The sequence below is a fragment of the Erythranthe guttata genome, chromosome 12, assembly GCF_056151865.1.
Source record: "Erythranthe guttata isolate IM_541 chromosome 12, IM_541, whole genome shotgun sequence".
Taxonomy (NCBI): Eukaryota; Viridiplantae; Streptophyta; class Magnoliopsida; order Lamiales; family Phrymaceae; genus Erythranthe; species Erythranthe guttata.
The window spans coordinates 14,665,862-14,680,180 of NC_142544.1; the positions used below are offsets into that span (position 1 = coordinate 14,665,862).

The 14,319-nt window shown below is 30.9% G+C and overlaps 1 protein-coding gene across 1 annotated transcript; it reads right to left on the reverse strand.

The window, feature by feature from the left end:
- Window positions 1-12,763: 12,763 nt before the first annotated feature.
- Window positions 12,764-13,636, reverse strand: LOC105954174 (E3 ubiquitin-protein ligase RHA2A). The gene has a single exon (XM_012977851.2). It carries the CDS (start codon window positions 13,587-13,589, stop codon window positions 13,059-13,061), a length of 531 nt encoding a protein of 176 aa, XP_012833305.2. The 5' UTR covers window positions 13,590-13,636; the 3' UTR covers window positions 12,764-13,058.
- Window positions 13,637-14,319: the final 683 nt, after the last annotated feature.

The following is a 14,319-nucleotide window of genomic DNA, read 5'->3' on the forward strand; positions in this document are numbered from 1 at the left end:
AAAGTGTGATTAGTTTTGTCTATGGTCAAACTAAATGCTTTAGCATTAAGGTCAATATCATTTTTTCAACTAGTGTAGACCGTATTTACGGAGTAGACTCGTCCTCGACTAGGGGTGAGAATAAGTCGGAACGATCAAAATCAACATCTTCGGATTTTGGATGATTTAAGGTTGAAGTTGGCAAAACTTATTAAAAATTTATTATTTTTTAATAAGTAAAAGACATACATATGGAATATAATTTACTATTTATTAATGTATTTTAGAAACAAAAGAAAAAGTTTTGGTATCATTTTTACGATTAAAATTGAATCGAAAATAAAAAACTCCAATATTTTTCATACATTTATTTTATTTCAATCCAACAACTTACGAAAACTATAGAATATCGAAAAGGTAATTTTTTTTTTCTAAATAATTCGAAAAGATGTGGATCGAAATCGAAATTTGTGTTCTCGCTTTTTTTTTTTATAAGAAGAATTGTGTTCTCACTTTCACCCTTATGTTGAACTCATTATATAATTCAAAACCTACTATGTCACAATTTTTTTTTCTTAGATTCTTGTATCAAAACGCTTTTCTCCCAAAATAAAAAAATTACATTTCCCAAAAATCAGTCCAAAATATAAATTTTGTTATCCTTTCTTTCTTATTGCCATTTGCCAGGATGTGGAAGTCCAACCAAATGCTATAGCACAAAAAAGATACCCCTATCTCAAATTTCAAAGGATATATATAAAATGTATGATACAAAGAAAAGGATATATATGAAATGGCCTATGCGTCTATGATTGAAATAAGGAATATGATAAATGTCGTTTTAGCTTTAAATATATACTATTTCAACTTTAAGCATGAGTTTGACCATTTTTTAGTTCTCTAAGTCAACTTTTTAATACAACTTTCATCACTAAGATCCCATGTCGGGTAAGAAAGATATGTATTAATCTATAGATGAGAAATATATGTATTAAGTTATCATAATGCCCATAATTTGATATTCTGAAATGTCTAAAATTCAGAATATGACTCATTCATACATAACTTTATAATCACCCGATATTTGATCTAACTGGATTAGAATTACATTTCGAAGGACTATTGTTTTTCTATTTTTCATTTTGACAAAATCAAACTATAAAATAATCAAAATCAAATTCAAATGTAATAACAGAATTAATAAAATTGAAACGAGATTTAATATTTCACTGGAAAGAAAAATAAATAGCCCCAATGCTAAATTATTTAACCGAGTGTATGGCACAAGTTCAACAATGCCACAAATATATCCTTGAAATCCACAATATATAAAATATTATTGAATTGCATTTGCGGGAAACCTGCATATCCCATCATGGAATATGTACCCTAAAAATATTTAGCCACATTGAAGAAGACAATTGCTCAAAGACTAAGAAAAAGAAATAAAAAAAAATAAAAAAAAAACAAACTGAAAAGGGAAAAAGCATGATTAATGTTAGGAAATGTGTTATTTATTTTTAATGAAACAACATTAGGTGCACTGGCTAAGTTTACATTCTCGTAAAATAACTTGCAAATCATACAAAGACGTAACCTACACTAGGTTAACCGTGTGTGACAAGCTCGATCAAGTAAATGTGTATTTTTCAAAAGATATTAAATGTGTGTTTGCCTAATTTTATAATTAGCTTTATATCCATTTGATATCAATTTGCTTTATAGAACAAGCTTATTTTAAGCCCCCGGATTTTATTAGAAGAGAAGAATGAATGATTTTTTTTTCAAGAAATTGTAATCTATAGTTTTATAAATTTATTTTATATTCCGTCTTTTCCTTGTTCTGCAATTTATGCAAAACTTGTCGGAAACAAAAATAATAAATTGTGCGTTCGATTGTCTATATTGATAAACAAATCCGACATTGTGAAATGATGTAGATGTCGAGTTTAACTGTTCATGATCATAACACCCGCGAAAATCATATGCTAATCGGCCGAATAATGAATCGAAATAAATGTCATGCCAAAAATTGTCTTAAAAAGAGAAAAATATATGATAAATAAATTGATTATATGGACAAAACAATTATTTATTTATTATTTACTTTAATATAATATTGTATTTCCTTTTTTTATAGAAATGTAATATTGCTTCTCACATCAAACTAGGTGAGTATATATTATTGGTGGCAAATAAATATAGGGCGAATGGCAAAAAGGCCCATCACATAGGACTTAAATGCATTTTGGTCCACAAAAAAAAAAACAGTCTCTCAATTAAACCCATCCCCATTCTTTAGTCTAAAATACCCCCAGTAATATAATTCTTATTAATTCCACCCATTATGCTTTAACTTCCTTACTATTACACATTGACCTCGAATTTAAACAAATGTATCACATTAACCCCCAATTTTGTTTTTTCACAAAATAGTTTTTTTTTTCAGAAACGTTTTTTTTTTCCGGCCAGATTCCGGCGTTGACTTCTTTTTTTTTTTTTCCGGCGTTGAGTTTCAATGAATTGGGGGTAATTTTGGTATATATAAAAGGATTTTCCTTATTTGCAAATAAGTTTGAATGGGCTGAATTTATTTGAAAGACAAAAAAGTTAGATGTCCCTCTTTTAATTAAGTGCCCTTGTCATGGACCTATTTGCCATTACCCCATAAATATAATGAAATATTTTGCACACATATAATTAAAAAAAAAAAACAATAATAATAAAAAAAAAAAAATGACCCTCAAACCAAAGCAATTGCCACAAGCGGCAAGATATCACTAATTTCCACTCAAAAAATGTCGAATCGAGTGGGAGTGGGAGTGGCTTTAAACGGCTAAACATGGGAATTGGAATCGCAGCAGCGGCGTCTCGATGCTCACGCGCCGCCCTGTGTCCGCCCATAACCCTACATTGACTAGACATTTCAAATATCTTTAATTGGATTTTGCCCCAACCTCACATATCTCTAGATTACCTCTTTCGATTATCTAATCATTGATTTTCTCTCTTATTTTTTTATTCATTTTGTTAGTTTCATATATTAATATTTTTATTAATTTGTGATGGATGAAATTAGTAACCGGTTTATGGGTTGCAAAATGAGTCGTTTAAATGGTATTATTATCTTTCGGTTAATTATTTAAAATTATTTAAAGCAAGAAGATGATATTTTATCAATTTATTTAAAAATATTTCAAAATATTATGAAGCATATTTTACTGAAACTTATTTTGCAAAATCCATAACCTTTAAATTAAGCGTATTCTACTAAACTTCTACATTTGAAGTAGATATATAAGAGAATAGAAATTAGAAACTAGAAAACAAGATTAGTACCCAAATGTCTATATATTGAAAGAATCAATATCCCCGAATTCATAATAAATAAGTAACACATAAGATGTTATGTGAAGTGTGATAGCATTTACCATAACATGCAGCAAAATAAATAAAACAACACAAAACTTACTATCCACAAGTAAATACCTGTGAACTGCCTTCAAAGGCGAAATACTTCTAATATAAACAGTATCACAAGAATACACAAGGGAAGTAAACAATATTCCCTATTACGAATGTATCTTACACAGATCATTCGTACACGTTAAGCCAACAACGAAACACTAATAAGAATATAAGTTGATGGGGTTCGTGGATTAATGGCATAAAATAAATAATTGGCTACTAATCCATTACTAATAAACTTTGTATCTTGAGTTTACGAGTTTTGAATTTTTGACTAGTTTTATTAGTTCAATTTATAGATTTTGAATTAGTAGTAAAATAATATTATACTAATTTTATTAACAAACTAGCATTTAATTATACTTTAACATTTTATTGTATCATTTTTAATAGTCGATACATAAAGCCGCGACTATTTCTTTCGTTGAGTTACAACAAAATTACACCGCAAGGTTTTACCATGTCAAAAAAATCCGGGGATTATTCAAGGAGTGTCGAATTCAATAAAAAGTGAAAGAAGATAGAATATATTTATCAACTCTTGATAGAAGAACCATAAATTGACATATAGTATATACTAAATGGTTACCCTTATGCATTATGAAGTTATAAAGTGGTTTATATAAATTTTGAATATTTATTATCTTATTAATTTGGGCAAAGTATTAATTTAACATGTTGTCCTCCGGTGGGAATCAATAAACTATATAATTTACAATAGGTTATTAATTAACTTAGTATTAGACTATCGAGATTTTACTGTATGATGTGCAATTCCTTTTTATAGCAAGAGTTAAAAATATAACTATATTTTCCTTTTAATTACTCAACAATTTTGATACCTCGTAAATTTGGTTTACTAAAATGCTGCTCGATTTTAAAATATATTCAATTAATTAATTTTTAAAACCACCTATTTCCTTTTTTAAACAATCTCATTCATTTTCTTTTCTTTGATTTTCCTTTTCCATTTTTTTTAATTATTGAAGCAAATTTTACGGACATGTTTTTTTATTTTTTATTTAGTAATGAAGGAACCCGCAACCAACCATATATATGCACTGATTAAACATACGTTATCTTATATTTTTTTGCAAATCATACAAGAGACCGTTGGCAAAAAAATTAAAACTTAAGTCAATTAACACAAATTCACTTGCTTCAAGTACTCGGTCAATATATTTTGATAGCACGATCGATTGTGTAATGATGACATCATTTAAAAAATACAGGACAATTCGTGATGTACTAATAATGATAATATGATATTGATACACACTTGGGACTTATCATCGTGATTAGTCATTATCGTATTATGATTGTGTAAGCTGATTAATGAATAAATTAAACTTATATTGTGGAGTAATTAGGCATAACCTCTTTCTCGAGTTTAAATTATTGGGCATTTCTAAAACTATTTAATTTTGAAAAAATAAAAGAAAAATTAAACAGAAATTTAATATTATTTTTGGTTAGAAAAAATAATGATGTACTCCCATGTAAAGCAGAAATAAACTTAGGATGCTGTTTAAGTGGTTGAATTAATGGACACAACTTTATTTGTTGGTCGTAATTACGAAAGTGCCATTTGAAATGGAAAAAAAAAAAAAGTAATTAGAAGAGAAAAAAGAGAGACATGAAAATCTAATAGCTGACTTATCGATATTTAAGAGTATCTTCTTTATCAATGTGACTGACAAATCCGCCATAAAGTGATTTAACAACCCATTCATTTTGGTGTGCCATTTATTAATATTAATAATTTCCCCCTTTTCTCTCCTCATACAATAAAAATAAAATAATGTTTTTTTTTTCTTTTTTTTATTTATTTTTTTAATTTATTCCTGCCAACATTTATCCTATTTAAAAAAAAATACAATTTTAGTTGTAAAAAAATATGGAATATCAAATATTCGATATCGCAGTACTATTACCTCTATGTTAAAATATTGGTCGTTTTGGATTGCTACACAAATATTAATTTTTTTCAATTAATCATGGATCAAACTTATGAGATCATATACCTGCTGAAATATAACATGTGGTTTTAAACCATAAATTTACATAATAATTATTCCCTAAGTACATATACATATTGGTGTGTGTATATGTTTAAATGAGTGGTATAAAACTACATGGCGTATTTCATCGAGTGTATGTAGGTTCTACAAAACCGTGTAAGTCATACAAAAAATGTAGAAAAGTGCTTAAAACATTTCTCATCAATCGCTACTCATATAATTTTTTTTCGGCCAATAATAAGGGGCAAAATTGGAAAAAAAGTAAAAAATTAATTTATAATTCTAAGATTTGAAACAGGAAATGTTGTCGAAAGCAACAAATACTTTTGTGGCACGAATATAGTAGTTTGTAGTGTTAAAATTTTGGCCAGGAAAATATGATAACTAAATAATAAAAAAAAAAAAAAAAAAAAAAACAAAAAAGAAAAGAAAAGGGAAGTAGGCGTGTTAAAAGAGTATAGTTTTAATTTAATCCATATTTCAATTCGTGAAATATTTTGTCATGTAAACATTCAAATCAAGAATGTATATCACAGAGTCTTGATACACATACAATAAGTCAATAATATTCCACACACACACACACACACGCTTGTAATGAAAAATCAATAATGAGGTAATAAAACTGAAAAGTAGTTGATGAACACACCTTTGTCTTGATGTGAGAGCGATGGGTTGGAAATCACAAATATTTGTGCACAAAAAGTGAAGTTTAGCCAGCCACGTTCACACTCTCCCATTTGCAATACTCCAACCCCATTGGAATTCGAGCTAGATAGTGGAGCTATATATCAATTAATTACGAAAACCCCCATCTTATTTGGGTAATTATAGTCATCCCTCAACTATGTATTATCTTACGGAAATATTCCTTCATAGAAAAATTTAGGGAGGTTAATTTAGTAAACTCGAAGCGAAATTTCGGTACGACAACATTTTATACTGTTAACTGAACTGAATATACGATTTGGTTTGTTAAATAACCGGATTACAAAAAAAATGACGTACAAATATTTAAAAGGAGGGGGTGAATGTAATTACACAAACAAGAGGGATAAAAAATCGTAATATAGTCGTATCGTAAGGGGTTGCCGTAATTTGCCCTAATTAATTCCACAAACATGCCCTTAACCCTACTCGGAAGACTACAATTTCAACACCAACTATATTATTTCTATATTCCACGCATGTCTTTATCTATACTTACACAAACATATACGTATACATACAGATTGAAGAGAGAGAGAGAAAGGAGGAGAGATAAGTATGTGTGTGTGTGTGTGAAAGATGTAATAAAGATTTGCAGTCTTGATGCCACTATAAATGGCTAACAATGTTTCTTCCTCTTATGCATATACAATCTAGCTACTCCCCCTTTTTCTATAGTTAACTTTTATTTCTAATTAACTTGGCCAAATTCTTGACACTTTTTTAATTTATAAGGATATGGTTGGTGGCTCACACGGTGGCTACGGCGGAGGAGTAAGGAGGAGACGGTGGCGGCGGTTGGTGGTGGAAATGTAGAATGTGGAAGCCATATACAAAAAAGAAAAAAACAGCTTTGCAATATTTCGATCTCCCGATTTCTTAGCCTATAGGGGCATAATCGGGAGATCGCTATTATTGCATCGCGGGGAATTGAGGGTAGCGGTCCGAATATTATGATCAACTTAATTAGGTCATGTAATTCCATTTTTAACTTCGTATTTTTATCTTTTATCTTTTTTTTTTTTTTAATTTTATTATTATTATTATGAGATAAAGCATGGGATGTAAGAGATGCATACAAGGTAGCTAAAGCTTCATGTGTAGTAAAAAGTTTGTTGGCCGGTGGTGGGAGTAAGAGTTTAGTTTAATTGGTGGTTGTTTTGCAATATTGTTAAAAGTTGTGGGGTTTCGTAGAATATTATATTGTTGTTGTGCTGCTGGGCATGCATCTCTTACACCTATATAATTATGTAATTTGCTCTCTCTTGAATTATAATATCAGAAAATTAAAAGTATTTTCCTTTCTCCTTTTGCTTTTATTCCATACATGTTTATTAATTCTCATTTCGTTTCTTTTCAAGTGACGTTTTATGTAGATGTGTATGTACACGGACAGGTCTCAATTTTACAAATTTACCTTAATCTATTTTTGTTGAATAAGTTCACATAAATTAAAGTTCAAAATTTTATTTCAAAATAATTAACTATTTAATTTGTTTTATTTTAATTTTTCTTATTTGAATCATTTTTCCCAAGGAAAATTAAAATAAAGGCACAAGTTTTACACTTGGAGAAGTGGGAAGTGATATGATATGATGGGACTTGCGCTGCAACTAATTAAGAGTTGTACATGCAGCTATTAAAACACCATTAATGAACCACTTAAAATTAAGAGATAAATGCACTTTACCCCCCTTAAAATTTCTTGATATAAAGCAAGCACCCCCTAATTACATATAATTAACAATTTACCCCTCAAACTGACTATTCCATACATTTTTCTTCCAATGCAAATTATTCGGACAAATTTGTCGTTGCTAGTTATTTATATAAAATTTTAATGTGTTATAGGGATTTTTTTAGAAGTCTTTTGAGAATATTTAATTACTCCCTACGTTTCAAATTAACTGTCGCTTTGAGGATTTTTTTTTCTTCATATTATTTGTCACTTTAAAATGCCAATGATGCATTAATTATTGTTTTCTCAATTATGCCCTTATTAGTACTCTTAATTAGTTGAAATATAATTAATTACATGAGTATTTTAGTCATATTATATGTATTTTCCTAAAATCCATGCATATTTATTAATTTTCTTAATATGTGCACAACAATCTAAAACGACAATTATTTTAGAACGGAGGGAGTATCTATTTAAATTCACAATATTGTCCTTGAAGTCTTTTGATCAAGGGTTTATGAGATGCTACAAATAATTGTATTTATATCCGGACGGTTTTATTAAGATAAACTTTGATGCTGCGGTTCCTAAAGGAGAGAGCTTTTACTCAGTTTTAATGGTTGCGCGCGATAGAGAAAGGGAGTGTTATTATATTTGTGGGCGGTTCGTCGATATCCAGGACATCCTAGAGCGGTTGATTGTGAGGCGCATGCGGCCCTTGAAGCCATCAACACTGCCAAAACTCAAGGGTGGACCTCGATCATTGGAGGGCGATTGTCTACAGGTTATTCAAGCGTTAAACTCGGGCGATCCTCTTTTGTCGTCGTTTGGTGCTTCCCTAGAAGAAGTCTTATCGATTGCTAAAAGTTTTGTTCATTGTAATTTTCAATTTATCAAGTGAAGTGGGAACCAATTGGCACATGACATTGCCACTAAACTTAGTTTGGTTTGCAGAGAAGGTTTTTCCCTTCCGCATGGTCTGGCTTCTGCTTAAATAAAAGTTCTACGTTTTCTTCTAAAAAAAAACTGCACAAAACTTATTTGGCAGTTGCCGGTCAATTTGCAAACTTTTCGTGTCAAAATTATAATATTTTGAAATTAAATGGAAGTTAATTTACTTAATTATATAAAAAATAAATTTCATTTTGTTTCGATTATACTTTAAAAAAAAATGAAGATCATATTTATGAAAATAACACAATCAGCCTTTACAAAATCCGTATTAGGATTGTGGGCTTAAATGAAATTTGACGTACAATTATACAAAAGGCAGATAGAAAAATCATTTTAGTGGGCCTATAAATGTGTAAATTGAGAAAATCATTTTGCTATTGTCTAGTGCTCTAACATGAGAAAATCAAACCATTTAAAAAAAATTAATTACCACACAAATCTAATATATATTTATTAGTGACCCCTAATAAAAAGGCAATTGATTTGTGGATGAAAATAAGTCTCACCTTTTGTATCTATTATCATATCAGAAAGCAGCCTGTAACTAGAGTGCAAGTTGGATGGATCAGAACGTAATTAATTAGCCTTTTCGGATTTTTTTTAAATCAGAATTTAAAAATTCAAAACTAGTGAATTTTTTTTGAGATTTATGAAAATTGCAAAATATTCCAAAAATAAGAATATCCACGTCGATAAAAATAAAATTAATAACTACTAAATTTCAGTTAAGAAAATAAACCACATCATAATATATAATAAAACTTCTAACATACAACAATGCAATCAATATATCAAAATCCTAAAACAAACTTAAATCAAATTACAAATTACTGTTGTAGAAAAAAAAAAACTTAAAATAAATATTATATAATATATATTATTTATAGGTGCATTTTTTGGAAAAAAATCGGAATCTTTTAGAATTAATTTCGAAAATTAAATCGGATCGAAATCGGAAATTCCATTTTTTTATATAATTCCAATCCAAAAAAAATAAAAAATAAAAAATTGGAATTTCGGAAGTCGCAATAAAAAAAATTGTTCCGAAATCGGAACTTTTCGGATCGAAAAAATTCCTACCCATATATACCTAATATAAGAAACAGCCTGTAAGTGAAATCGAAATAGTTGACATAGTTTTAGCAGTGAAGTTAGAAAAGTACTCTTTCTTCTCCCATCATATATTCTTCATGCAAGTAACAAGTTGTGTAGGGGTTATATGATAGCTATAAATGAAGTTGTGATGGATTTCAAAATTAAATTGGTCAGAACACCTGAGTGTCAAATGGTTATTTATTTTGCAAGAGACACCTTTCAATTAAGGGTTTTTTTGCAAAAACCAAATGGTTATTTATTTTGCAAGAGACACCTTTCAATTAAGGGTTTTTTTGCAAAAACCATCCCTGTATAATCTCGAATTGCCGAAAAAGCACCCGTGTTAAAAAAATTAGCACATAACCCCCTGTGAAAATTAGTCAAAGCCAAAAAGGACCCTGCGAGCTCGATGTGCGATGCACTCGCGGTTTGTGCGACTGGGAGTCTGATTTTTGACCTAAAAAGACCCAAATACCCCTAATTCAACATTTTCGAAAATTACAAATTTATCCAGGATTTTTCACATGGCTAAAATGAAGTTTTTAGAATTTTCGATTCAGTCCCTAACAATTTCAGAAAAGCCCTCTCTCCAAATTGCATAGGACCAAATTGCAATTTTCATAATTTCTTAAAACCTAATCATCTCCCTCCTCCCTCTCCTTCCTCAGATCCGCTCCTTTGCTAAAAAAGAAAGGGGACAAAAATTCTAGCCCCCCCCCCCCCCCCCCCCCCCCCACCAGAATTCCAGCCCATTTGCAAAAGAAGCAAAAATAAAAAAAATTGCTTTCTCCCTGAAACCCGGCGGAAGACGAAGGCACTTCACATTGAAGATTTGGCAGATGAGAATTGGAAGAATTGCCCGTCCCTTCTCCGTTTCTCTAATGGTGGATCTGAATTAAAAATATTTGAAGTAATTGTTTGAGGTGGGGCGGCGGGTGTGTTGGCAGTGGTGGTGCGACGGTGGAGGGCTGGATGGAAGAAAAGGAAGATGTTGCCATGAGTTGACGGCCCTGTGCGTGATAAATTTTTCTTTCTTTTTTTTTTCATTTTTTTTAATTATTTTATTTTATGCATTTTATTTATTTAAAATTAAAATATTATTAAAAACATCAGGGTTAGTTTAGTAATTTCATATAACTTAGCAGCCAATTTCAGAAAAAGGGGTGATGTTCTTTATCAAACAAAACATAAGGGGGTATTTGCTAATTTTTATAATATGAGGACTTTTTTTGCTATTCAAGATTACACAGGCGTTATGTGAAATTAGCTCTTCAATTAATCATGATTTTATACCTGTCTAGTCGATTTTGCCCTCAAACACAGCAAATAGCATATGGGATTAGGGGTGGTAAACGAGTCGAGCCGGCTAGCGAACTCGACGAGCCGGCTCGAAAAAAGCTCGAACTCGAGCTCGGGTTTTTCGAACTCGAGCTCGAGCTCACGAGCTCGAGCTCACGAGCTCGAGCTCAAAATTAGTTGTTCGTCAGCTCGCGAGCCGGCTCGCGAGCTGCCTTCTATTTATATATATATATATATATATATATATATATATTATTCTTATTCTTATTCTTATTATTATTATTAACTAAATAGTAAATAGTCTATAATAATAAATATATCTAGTATTTAAATAGAAACAAATCTATATTACTTAAATAATTCATAATAATATAAAATAATATAATAATAATAATAGAAAAAATAAAAAATATATATAACTAGAGTTCATTATTTATTTTATAATTTTTTTAATTTTTCTATGAATAATTTTTAAAAGAATAAAATGATTTTAATAAAAAAATTAAATAATAATTATAAAAAAAATAAATTAATTTAAGCCTGAGCTCGAGCCAAAAAAAACTGGCTCGATGAGCTCGAGCTCGAGCTCGAGCTGGCCAAAAGAGCCGAGCTCGGCTTGTTCCCACCCCTATATGGGATTTTACACCTGATGAAATACACCCAGACCAATTTTTGAGAATTCGGGTCCTAGGCGAGACTTAAAGAACAACTTAAAATGGGACCCCGATTTGACAGATAATTTTTATTAAAAAGTGTTCGAAATTAGATATACTAAAAACATATAAATAATATTTTCTAAAAATAATGAAATTAAAGATTACGCGGTTTCGGGGTAATGCCCCGAAATATTTTTTAAAATTTATGAATATGAAATAAATTAAAATATGAAAAAAAGTTCAAAATTAATTGGATGATCTGCTAGTAATCTTTATAGCAAATAGACTTCATAAATATTTATAAAACTTAAATACACTAGTGGATATTGAATTTTATTTTAGGTATAAAAATAAATAATTAAGACATTATAAATTTAATATTTAGGGGCCCAAGGTTAATTTATTGATCATTTATCTTAAATTTATTTTAAAACTGATGTTCTAAAATATTATATATAATAAATTTAAAAAAAATAATATATAAAGCGTATATAAAATAATACGGGGGCCCTAAATTTTTGTAAAAATTCGGGGCCCTAGACGACTGCCTATTTCGCCTTCCCTCAGAACCAGCCCTGAAACACCATGTCATTTTAAACCATACATCTACCTAAATAATTATCCACTAAATACATATACATATGAACGTATGTATTATTATATGTAGATTAGTAATGTAAAAATTAAAACTATACTATATGGTGTATTTCATTAGGTGTAGCCACGTAAAACTTGAGCTATGTAGTGACACTTGCAATCTGCATCCGATTCTTACTAAAATTATAGAAGGGGTGCATAGCAAGTTAGCAACACATACTTTACTAACGGAAAAATAAAACTAGTTACACAAGAAAAAAGAAGACACTAAATAAAAAAATTAGATATGCAGGGGTATAGTGGTATACATACAAATCACCGTTTATATTTATTTATTCAAAACAGGATGAAAAATTTACACAAAAACATTTTAAAAGAGTCTACAACTCTTCAAAAAAATCAGGAGATCGATAAGAACTCCCAAAAATTACTACCAAATACCAATAACTGGGGGGAAAAAGTCAAAGGTCAAAACTGCTAAAATGCCTTTAACACGAAATTGAAAAAGAAAAAAAAAAAAAAAAAAAAAAAGAAATAGATCCACGTCATCATCTCTTAGATTAAAGCTCGTTTTATCGCCACGCGCCGTGGAGAGACGAGTCATTGTAAAGGGAACCAAGCCAGAAGATCACCAGCCACGCGCCTCCTCGTGTATTCAACACGCTCGTCGGAGACCAGCGGCGCGCGGCAGAGGGGACATCCGAAGTTGAGGTGTCCGAGCCAACCGTCGATGCAATCCTTGTGGAAAACGTGGCGGCAGGCCAGCTTGCGCAGGCGGTCCCCATCCCCCATCCGGTTCAGGCAGACCACGCAATCGGCCGACCCGAACCGGTGGTCAACGCCACCGTCTTCGTCCGATTTGTACGGGTACGAGCAGACCGGATTGAGATTGAGCTGCTCGCATAGAAGGACAACCCCCGCCAAACCAGACCCGACGAAATCGCACATGGAGATGCCGGAATGGTGGCAATCGGCCGGTTCGAAGGCGTGGCCGGAGGAGAATAGGCCGAGTGCGTGCATAATAGTGAAGAGAACGGAGCGTAGATAACGTACGCTCTTGCCGATTAGTACTGCCATGAGTACGATGATTGATTCAGATGACAAATCCGAGAGCTGGTTTTGTAACCCCATTTTCTCTATTAGCCAACCAGATTGAGATATCTCTCTCTCCCTTGTGCGTGTGTCTATATATATATATATATATATATATATATATATATATATATATATATATATATATATATATATATATATTGTAATGCGGGAGTTTATGGTGTAATTGTTTTGGGTGGGGTGGGGTGGGGTGGGGTAGGCAATATCGATGCTACACCCGGTGATTTTAACCAGACACCTTAATTGCTAAGATTTCCACTACAGGTTCAGTTATGGCCCATTGAGTTTTAGAAAAATAATTATAAAATAAATTAAAAATGACACATATCAATAAGAGAGTTACCCGGTGATTTTTACCGGGTGTAGCATCGTATTCCCCGGCGGGGTATTAAAGGGTAATATTAGGAACCCAAAGAGTTGGAGAGATTTTAACTCTTAGTGAAGGCCCATGTGTGGAAGGGTCCACCTTTGGAATATTTTTGTTTATTTTATTTATTATTATTATTATTATTATCTTTTTTAGAAGGAATAATTTTTTATTTTTTTTATTGGGAATATATTACTATAGTTTATTCAAATGGATTCATATGATGTTTGTTTTGGGGTGAAAATTGAATGGACGGATTAAGAATTAATATTTTCAACAAATAAAAACTTTAAAAAAATATGTAATGAAAACTATGTCAATACCTTTACAAAAAGAAACTAGTACTTCACCCGTGCGTTGCACGGATATCAGTTTTAAAAT

Bases quoted from the DNA above. Each gene is read 5' to 3' on its own strand.
- LOC105954174 (XM_012977851.2), bottom strand. From the start codon at position 13,589: ATGGGGTTACAAAACCAGCTCTCGGATTTGTCATCTGAATCAATCATC.